General features: G+C 54.5%; 1 protein-coding gene across 3 annotated transcripts; it reads right to left on the bottom strand.

Moving 5' to 3' along the window:
- Positions 1-2,870: 2,870 nt before the first annotated feature.
- Positions 2,871-9,660, bottom strand: Kif12 (kinesin family member 12). 3 transcript variants are annotated; one of them, XM_048459297.3, is made up of 19 exons: positions 9,508-9,660; positions 9,349-9,414; positions 9,181-9,259; positions 8,676-8,803; positions 8,511-8,586; positions 8,045-8,179; positions 7,771-7,906; positions 6,736-6,827; positions 6,402-6,558; positions 5,935-6,053; positions 5,742-5,846; positions 5,152-5,254; positions 4,993-5,083; positions 4,763-4,849; positions 4,385-4,469; positions 4,216-4,314; positions 3,653-3,756; positions 3,455-3,573; positions 2,871-3,199 (listed from the first exon to the last, which is right to left on the bottom strand). In XM_048459297.3, the coding sequence occupies exons 1-19, from the start codon at positions 9,531-9,533 to the stop codon at positions 3,060-3,062; spliced, it is 1,947 nt and encodes a 648-aa protein (XP_048315254.3). In that variant the 5' UTR covers positions 9,534-9,660; the 3' UTR covers positions 2,871-3,059. The 3 variants fall into 3 exon arrangements, with proteins under 3 accessions (XP_048315254.3, XP_048315255.3, XP_085542232.2); XM_048459298.3 differs by having other exon boundaries at positions 3,653-3,753; XM_085686106.2 differs by lacking the exons at positions 2,871-3,199; positions 3,455-3,573; positions 3,653-3,756 and adding an exon at positions 3,785-3,934.
- Positions 9,661-9,959: the final 299 nt, after the last annotated feature.

The raw sequence follows: 9,959 nt of genomic DNA, 5'->3' as shown, positions 1-9,959 counted from the left end.
AGCTGCTCTGACAGTAGGGTCAGCTCCCTTGACTGCCTTGGCGGCCTATGTGGAGTTCTTCCCTGACGAGACTTCTTTGTCTTTTTGTAAGGTGATGTGATTGAACCCAGGGCAAGTGCTCATCCCCTGAGCTGTAATTTGGCCCTCCCTCACTGTCTTTTATTTTTATTGATTGATTTTTAAATTTTGTGTGTGTGTGTGTGTGTGTGTGTGTGTGTGTGTGTGCTCAAGCACGCAAATGAGCATCTCACAGCAATTTGAATGGTGTCTTCAAAAACATCTTCCTGGTGCTTGTACCGTCATCCAACAGTCATCTGTGGCTTCTGCACACACCCCACTCTAAAGACAGGGCCCCAAGGATCTGGGCAACTCAACCGGAAACTATTTTAGATCTCCAGGTCTTTTCAGATATGCCAACATTCTAGAAACTCATCGATGGCCTCAGAGCTCTACTGAATGTCTCCTCCCCACCAGATCCATCTGACCTTCAATATTGTGTTTAAAATGTCCATAGAGATCCAAGGAAGTGGAATTCTGGGAAGTTTGTAGTGCCTAGGACTTCCAAGAGCCTCCCTCAATTCCAGCGTTCTGAGGTACTTAGGAGACTTCTGACATCCTTTTAAACACTTGGGGTCAAAGCCCTGTTCCCAAATTCCAGCAATCTGCATTAGGCAGTGGCTTTTAGGATTCCAGATGAGTCCTTTGGTGTGTGCAGGTCCCAATAAGGGCCAAGTGGATGTGAAGTCTCACCTGGGAATAGACTCCTGCAGAATCCTCCAAAGCTTAGGGATCCTAGAGAAGTAGCCATCCTGGGAGGAGGGCAGAGGGAACAGTAACATTGCTCGAGGCAGCTATGGGAAGTGGAGGTTGGCCGAGTACCGTGTGTCTTAGAGAGGACTCGAGGCTTTTGTTGAGTTAAAGGCAGAAGCTGGAACCAGGAACCTGGCTGGCTGAAGAGGGTTCACCAAATGCTAATGAGGCAGCTGGGGCCAGGGTCGCCCCTTGGTGGTCCCCATCCATCCTCCATCTCCCAGCGTGGCTGGGGAAGGATCTCACACTCACTGCCAGGGCAGAGAACCTCCCCACAAGCAGGGCTGTATACCAGGCAGTGAGATAAGGGTTCAGGGGGCCAAGGAGGAGTGGGAAACTTCAGCGTCACCCACATCAACACGGTGCTGTGAAAGTATCAGGAAAGGGGACCTTATGCTGCCAACTGGGATCCCCTCTCCCTTCAGGCCTCTGCATAAGCATCACCTCCACAAGGCGTTTTTGGAGCCCTGTGTTGAGAACCGCACCCCTGCCCAGGCAGAGCTCCTTGGCACTGCCTGTGTACACCAGGCAGGTTCCCATAAGTTCTGTCGAGCGGTCTGTGTGGATGTGTCTGTGTGGATGTGCGTCCACAAACATGCGGAAGCCAGAGGTCAACAGGAATGGTTTCTCAGGCACTGCCTACCTTTTGTTTATGAGGCAGAGCCTCTCGGCCTGGCTCATTGATTAGACTAGACTGACGGATCCCAAGGATCTCCCTATCTGTGCCTCCTCAGTCATGGGATTACAAGCATGTGCCACTACACCTGTATGGGGTGTGTGTGTGCGTGCGTGCACACACTTGCTTGTCTGTCCATCTGCCCGTTTTCAGCCTCCTGGAGAAGGTCAGGATACTCAGAGATGGTTCTCTGCCCACATGTGGGTCCTGTGGATTGAACTCGGGCCACAGGCACGGCAGCCAGTGCCTTTGCTTGCTGAGTCACCTCACCAGTCACACACAGTGATGTTCGTGTGTGTGCTATGGACTGGTGCTTATGTAGCAACTGAGCCATCTTCAGGGTCAGGGCTTGTTAATTCTATCAAACTATCAAGTGACTAGAACTTTTGTTTTGACCGAACTCTTGGCAAAAGAAGCCTCTTGTGACATCATTTCCAAACGCCAGAGAATTTCCTCTCCATAAGAGTCAAGTAAAGGAACACTACTGTTGTGCCCATTTTGGACACAAGGTAACCTGGGCTCAGAGCAGCTAAGTTGCCCAGGACCCCTTGTGGAGAAGCAACATCTGATTGGAACCTGTGTGGAGAAGTCTGCTCTGGACTCTACTTTGACCCTGACCTTCTAGGGACATTATGGTCTCTGCTGAAATCCCCCAGATGTCCAATAACAAGTCAGGCTTCTGCTCCATGGGGGCTGCATCCTGGACTGAATTAGTCAGTCCCAACTTCCAGAACCTTCCCTACTCAGACTCAGGAGTCATGGAGACTCAGAAAAGCCTAAGACACGCCACATTCAGAAGGGCCTTATCGTTTTGCCCCTGTTCCTGATGGAAGCATGCTTTGGAGAATGCTGGGTGAGCAAGTCTGGGGTCTTCCTGGTCTTGTATCGGGGAGTATGGTGGAGAACTGGCCCTTGTGTCCACAGTTATGCCACCCTATTCAGAGATAGGAGGTCGCCAGGACAGTCCAGCAGCCCTCCAACAGGCCCAGGCTCCTAACTGGCTTGGCCTGCTATTTCCCCAAGGCTCCCACAGGCCTATGGCTGAGGCTTGCCTGCTTGGAGCCCTGGCCAGTCCCATAGCTCAGGTCTCAGAGGAGTCCCTACTGGATGCCCCAAGTAAGCACCGCAAACCAAGGTGTCTATTCCTCTCTCTGCCAATCTCTGCCAAGGTGCTGCTTTACCTTCCATGGGGTCAGTATGACCAAGACACAAACCTAAGCTTGGGGACATCTCGACAGCCTTCCGTAGCTCCCCATGCCCAAACTCTGGATGTGGCTATAGCATCCTGAAGTCTTTGGGTTTTGCTGTCAGCCCTACAGCCTATTCCAGTCCTCATGGAAGTGACACCCCCTAGATGCCCACCCAGAGCACAAGACCAACTAGATTACAGCTGATTTCTTGCTTTATTCAGATGCTCACACCACTGGTCTTCTGAACCCAGTCTCAGGTTCAAGGTCTGGAGGGGGGGTGGGGGTCTTACTAACTTTGAATTCCCCAGATCTACCCAGCAACATGTCTTTCCCATTCAGACACAGAGATGCAGGCCTGGTGGGCAGAACCAGTCTGGCAGTCTTTAACGAGAAGAAGGGCCCTGGCTAGGGCCCTGCATGCTCTCGCTGGGCTGTGACTGACTCTGGCCAAGGTTCAGGGAGTTGCTGATCTGGTATGTGACAGCCTCCGGCCTCTGAGTCAGGTTCGGGATCCCAGATCCTCCTAAGGAGCAATGAAACTCAAATCCTGTGTGCCCCGGTCACCTGCCAAGCCTACTGAGAGCCATGTTCTTCTGTGGAAGCCTCAAACACTCCCTCCAAGTCCCAGACTCCAGCAGAGGTCACAACTAAGGAAGGGGACCCTGCCAGGAGACTCAAAGGCTGGGACCAGGAAGGCCTTCAAAATCACTTCTCATCGTTTCCTGGTTCAAGATGGGAAGCCCATGGCCCATAAAGCACTCAACCCCCACATTTTTACCTCTTAGCATGGGTGACAGGTTTGAGGACCCAGTGGGCATGGGTGGTGCAGAGGGCACAACCTCCTCCCCTATCAGCATCTCTGCCAGGACTTGTGTCTGTGTCCAGTCACTGTGGCTCCTGCGTGGATGTGGAGGAAGGATGAGCCGAGTGTCTCCAGGCCTCCCTCTCCCACTCCAGTACCCCAGGTTTGACCCACCTCTCTCGTGGGGGCTTGGAAAAGCCAGGGCTTTGTGGAGGTGCTGAGGGTGGGGGCCGTGCAGAAAGAGATATGTGACCTGGGGCCTCGGGCCCCAGCTCCTGCTGAAAAGACCAAAGCCCGTACTGGGTGAGCTCAGGCGTTCCTGTCTGGGTACCATTTCCCCAGAGCTGACCTCAGCTACTCCAGCAGCACAGGATACCAAGAACAGCAGGCCAGCATGCAGAAGTCTGTGGCCTACAGGCGGTTCTTGTAATGTCTTTCCCCAGTATTGGGAGCTCCCTGAAGGCATAGACCAAAACAGCGGTGGACCCAAAGCTTAGGATGGCTTAGGGAGATGTCCAGAAGGCATGGGTGAATGGATAAAGAAGCGAATGAAGACACAGATGAATGTATGTGAATGAAACAGTAAGTGAATGAGACAGTGCTCTCCTAAAAGAAAGCAGGACTGGAGGCCAGGCAAGCACATTCCACACTTTGGGCAGAGACAGACCCAGACGGAGACTTCACCCCACATCCCAGTCCAGAGCCCTGTTCTCCAGGCTCCTCTTGGCCTTTCTTACCTGTGGCACATGGCACTCCCTCCGTGGGCAGGCCCAGTGGGCCAGGGATACTCGGCACAGAGGACAGAGGTGAAAGCAGGGGCAGAAGGGTGGCAGTGCCTGCAAGAGGGCTGATATGACTACGACATTCCATCTTGTCTTCCACAACCCAGGGTGGGCGGGGACTCACACGGCAGGGGGCAGCTGGACCCATGGAGCAGGGGCACACGGGGGCAGAGCCCTGCTGGGGAAGAGCTTGAGCAGAATGGAGGTGCCTAGGAAGAAAAGCAGGGTCTGAGCCTTCAGTTCTCAACCTTGACACCTCTGTATGACCTCATCTGCTCATTCGCAAACAACTCTGTGGGGCAGCCAAGCCAAGACCCCCATCTCCCAGAAGAGGGGCCCAGTAAATCCATGGTCAAATGATTAGCTGAGGGTGACACATGCAGCCAGGAGGTGACAGAGTCAGAAGCCAAAGGCAATGCTCAGAATCAGAAGCCTGACGCTCACTTCATAAAGTCCCCTCTGCCAGTTTTCATGCCCCCGGCCTTCCATATGGCTAACTCACCTCTCCAGCTCATGGACCTGCTGGGCCAGGACACGCTGCTCTGCCTGGGCCAGGTCTCGACTGCTCCGCAGCTGTCTCATTTCCTTCCTGTCAGGGGGTCGGCTCCAGGTGATGGAGGCAGGACCAGCACCACCAAGGGGAGCAGAGAAACAGGGATGAGTAGGTAATATCTTGGCCAAAGTAGATGAGCGAAAAGGGGTAGGGACAGGGCTGGCCCCATCTTGCTTTACCTGAGCCTCTCATTCTCCAGCATAAACTCCTGCAGCATGCCATAGAGGTTCCGCTGGGCCCAGGCCACCCGGGCCCCATGGATCCCTGGTGCTGTGGAAAAGCAAGGCACTGCTGTACTGCTACCCACACCCCCCTCCCGGCCCCCAGGGGGCTCATACCCTTAGTCTGCATTTGATCCAGCTGGAACCGCAAGCGACGATTCTCCTCCTGGAGCTGCAGCAGCTCAACCGCTCCTTGCTGGGGTGGCTTTACTCCAGGAGACTACCAAGGAAGAAACCCAGGGTCACTGTTTATGACGACATAGGCTGGTATACTGCACAAGAGCTTCCTGGGGGGATTTGTGGAGCCCAAACTCCAGCCCCTGCTTCACTTGCCAGCTTTGCGTGCTGGCCCAGGCTGTACCTTGTCCTCACTGGGTCATCCTGAAGGGACCCAGAACCAGACTTGATTCCACGTCCAAACTCAGTTCTGGCCCAGTCTTAGCTTAGATTGTGGTTCCCAAAATTAACCACATATCAGACCCCATATTAGACCTAACCAGCTCAAATCCTGGATATATCCTGATGACAACCCAACTTAGTCTTTAGCCCTAGGTTTGCCCAGACTCTAACTGTGACACAGACCCTTGACTATGACCCTGACATCAATCATGACATAATTCCCAGGATTCCAACCCAAATTCCAACTCTGATCCAGTCCTAGCTTTCAACCAGGATGATGACCCAGGCTCTGGCTGTTGCCTGCCCACCTTGGGACCCTGTGGCCGGGTGGTGACCCTCTGAGCTCGGCTTGCATATCGCAGGGTGCTGAGAGTCTCAGGAAGGCACTGGGCTGACGGAGACACGCAGGCAACCTAGAGAGGACCTCCCCTGAGTGCTTCTATGGAAGAAACCCTTCCTCAGGGCCCAGCCCCTCTACCAGCTCCTCTGCCCATCGGATACCATGAGGGTGACCCCACGGCCCCCGAGTGAGTCTGCCAGCAACTTGGTGAGCTTGCTGTCTCGGAATGGAATGTGGCTCTGCTTCCTCTGTGGGTCCAACAGCAGGGAGATGCAGTGGCCTGGTGGGAAGAGGGAAACCCAGAGAAACTGCACTGTGTGCCCAAAGTTGTTTGGCTGGACTGCTACAGAGCAGGAAGCTCAGCCAGACCAGTGAAACTGTAGTCTCAACTCATCACTTTTCACATTGGTGTCCAGCGCAGACTGAGTTCTCTGGAGGTACGGGTGTGGTGCCCACCCAATGTCCAGCATTCAACAGAGACTCGAGAGATCTCCAACAAATAACTAACTGAAAAGGGACATCACCAGCAGCTCCCACACCACAGGCAAGTATTGAGGCCAGTCCCCTAGGGATTTGGGGCCAGCCGAGAAAGGACCCGGAAGTCAAGCCTGTAGGCCCCAGTTCTTACCCAGTGCCAATAGACTGCGGTTAATACTATTGGCCTCAAGCATCAACTGCCCTCGGGATCCTGTTGCTGCCACCTTCTCACTGCCTGCCAGGTCCACGAAGCACAGCTTGCCCCCAACAGGAGGCTCCCCAGGGTCCACAGGGGGTACCTGCTGAGGCTGGTGGAGCAGGGCTTGATGGGAATTCGGAGAAGACTGTCTCCATCGAAAGTCACAAGGTCTTCAGGTCAAAGGTCCCCCCGCATACACCCAGAAAATCCCATTTGGTTTATACAAGCAGACACAGATCTTTGCTGGTAGCCTTTCCCCCAGCTCTCTCCCAGGCTGGGCACTCACAGTTGGGCGGCTGACATAGAGCGTGAGCAGGGCATGGCTTCTGCTGGAGGCCTGGTTCAAGGTATGTGAGGAGCTCTGACGGCGGCTGAGACCTAGGGAAGGGGACATCAGGAGCTGTACCAGCTAAGAAGAATGGGCCATCCCCCAGGAGCAGGGATGTCAGAGAGGTCCTCAGACAGAGGCACAAAGGACCGGCTTAGGGAGGGAGCGCCGACAGGTGAGGAGAAGAGAGCAGAATGCGGAGAAGCACCTCTCCTTCTGTGTGGAAAGGAAGCAATGAAAACAGAGCTCAACAGAAAGGAGAACTGCGGAGCCAGGCCCAGTGTTTGTGTCCCCAGGGTCTGTCAGAGGAGGCTCTCAGTAAATGCTCAGATGAGAAACTAAGGCTGGAAAAGTAGGATCTCATAGATAAGCCAGGCTAAGGGGCACAGCCCTTAGGCTCTTCAGGGGTGGAAGGCATGAATCAAGAGGACTGAGCAAGAGGCATGGGCAGGTGATCTGGAGGCAAGGCAACCAGCATGTGGACACCTTTGCCACATCTTTGAATTGCTGTTTGACTGGCCCTTCTCTGCTGGTGTGGGACAGTGGTCTGTAGCCTGTCAATTGTATTTTAAATAAACGCTGATTGGCCAGTAGCCAGGCAGGAAGTATAGGTGGGGCAATGAGAATTCTGGGAAGAGAGAAGCTCTTTCTGTAGTCCTGGCCCGGCCACAGAAGAAGCAAGATGTGACTGCCTCGCTGAAAAAGGTACTGAGCCACGTGGCTAGCATAGGCAAGAATAATGGGCTATATAAGTTATAAGAGTTAATAAGAAGCCTGCGCTAATGGGCCAATCAGTTTATACTTAATATAGACCTCTGTGTGGTTTCTTTGGGACATAACGATTGCAGGAAACAAACAGGAAAGAAAAACCTCAGTCAACACTCTGCCACAAGAGTTCTTTCTTAAGTCCCAATTCCAGCAGCCCAGATCCCCAGGGCACCTCAGAGGGAGTTGAAGAATTCTTGATCACAAAGTTTCCGTGAAGCCGCCTACCCATCTGCAGGAGCTCCATCAGGGCCTCCAGACTGCTAAACTCCACCACCCGAAGCTGCTCCACATAGAAGCCTCGAGCCTTGTTCCACCTAACAGGCAGAGGCCTCGGAGACCCCAGGCTCAGCAAGTCCCGAACCTGGGAGAGGAGGAAGAAGAAGCAGGCTCCATCCACTCACAGCCCTTTGACAATGGTCCCTCCTCCCCTTCTGCATCTTAGCATCCTTGGTCCTTGGACTATATGACCTTCTTCCCAGGTGGACTATCATTCGCTTACCTGCTCATTGTAGATCTCCAGATAGGAGGCTCGGAGGGTGACAGGGAAACCCAGGTGATGCACACGATCTAATAGCCAGGCGAAGGTCCTCTGCATAATGCCAGTCAGGCTGGGGGGCACGGGCACCCCTTCCCCCTGGAGGCAAAGACAGCAAGGAGCTGCAGCAGCAGAGTAAGGGCCACCCTCTGAGAAGTACACTAACTGTGCTAGAAGCGATACCACGCCCCCCACCACCACAATATCATTGGAATCTCAGTCAATAGTTCATCAGTGCCACCCCACAGACGAATTAACTGAAAGTTCCAAACTCTGCAAGACCCTGGGGCGCCTTCCCTTCCTCAGACACCAAGTAAACAAACCAATAGGGCGGGATTTCTTTGACCACGCCCCCTTCCGCCCAGAAATCCCGCTCACAAACCGACGGCGGGGGTGGGGGGGATAGATGGAGCTCAACCCAGTTACTCACCTGTGGAGGGGGTCCTGTCAGAGTGTAAGTCTTACCCGATCCGGTCTGGCCAAAAGTGAAGACCGTGCAGGAGAAACTGCGGGTGACAAGGGCGTGGCTGGCCCCGGGAGGCGGAGATGGGTACTTGCGGAGACCCACTCCCGGTGCAGCCCACGCCTCACTCACCCGTGCAGCGCCAGCTCGCCCAGGCGCTTCACGCCGCACGCCCTGAACACATCCTCCTGCGTGCACGCCCCATCCAGTACCGCACCGAAGCGGAATGCCATGTCGGGGCCTCCACCTGGGGGCCTCACCTGGAAAGGGGATGACGTAAAGGCGGGCACTGTGCAGGGCCAGGCACCCAGGAGGGCGGGGCACTCTGAAGAAAGGGTCTTTAGAGTAGACGTGACACTTTGGAGGGGACAGACCCTCTGGGATGAGTGAGGTACTGTGTAGGGATGGGGCAATTGAAGAGGCAGACACTCTGAAATTAGCTGGGTATCTAGGAGGAGTAGGGCATTCTGGGGTGGGAGAGGGCACCCTGGGGAGGCGGGACAATTAAAAGAAAGGCGGGGTACTCGTAGAGAAGGGGCAATCTGTGGAAAGAAGGATCCTAAGGCAATGTTGCACCATTTGGGCACCAGGGTCCCCTCCACAGGTTCCTTCGCAGAGGTTGGGAAAGGTTTCTCACCTGCAGAGTGCGGGTCCCTGAGCAGTGTAGAGCACTCTGCTCCCCTCTACGCAGTTCTGCCGCGCTCATGGGACGCACCCTAGTATCCAGGAGAGACCAGATGGTCCATGCGGCTAGTGCTTTTGGTCCCTTCCTGGCCCCGGTGCTACCTAGCCCATCCATCCTTACCTGAGCACCACTTGAATGGGGGTTTCTGGTCCTTCTGGGCCCTGCTCCAGGCTCCGCGCTGGGTCTCTGTGGCCACAAAGAGAGTTACCATCCCTGTGCTTCCGTTCCGTCCTCTGGGCGTGTCTCAAGGGCTCTGTAACCTCACATGAATGTGCTTACCCATCAGGAGACCCACGTTCCTCCATGGCCTGTTCTGCACACGATTTTTTTTCCCTTCCCTGTATCCCCTCCTTTTCAACAGCGGGACTGTCCACACACACCTACATCCTCCTCCCAATCCCCACAACCAGTCATCCAGAAAGACTCCAGCCTGCTAGCAAGTTAAAGATTTACCCACCCCACCCCATGAAGTGGGGGAAGTCCCATGCCAGGACATTCTAACTAGGGGGTTCTGGAGTCTGAGGATCCCTTGCTTTGGGCCAGTCTCTTCTGGTGGAATCCAAAGGACCACCAAGACCATTCTTCTCTGTCACAGAGAGATACAGATCAGCGGTGGGAAGGACTCAACCAAGGCCACAGAGCCAGAGAAAGAGCTAGGCTCTTTTGGCACACACCCTCCCTCTCCCAATAGCTCAGTCGTCCCCCCCCCACACACACACACACCACTACCG

This window comes from Myodes glareolus, chromosome 3, assembly GCF_982192425.1.
Source record: "Myodes glareolus chromosome 3, mMyoGla1.1, whole genome shotgun sequence".
NCBI classification, from domain to species: Eukaryota; Metazoa; Chordata; class Mammalia; order Rodentia; family Cricetidae; genus Myodes; species Myodes glareolus.
Note: the sequence above shows the minus strand (reverse complement) of the source record. Positions and strands in the feature narration are given on the sequence as shown.

What these genes read in the sequence shown, in the direction of transcription:
- Kif12 (XM_048459297.3), bottom strand. Translation starts at nt 9,533, where the DNA reads ATGGAGGAACGTGGGTCTCCTGATGG. An exon ending in GATGGAGCTCCTGCAGATGG is followed by an intron (nt 6,828 to 7,770) that starts GTAGGCGGCTTC and finishes CCCCTTCCCTAG; the next exon opens with GTCTCAGCCGCCGTCAGAGC. An exon ending in CCGCAGTCTATTGGCACTGG is followed by an intron (nt 6,054 to 6,401) that starts GTAAGAACTGGG and finishes TCTTCCCACCAG; the next exon opens with GCCACTGCATCTCCCTGCTG.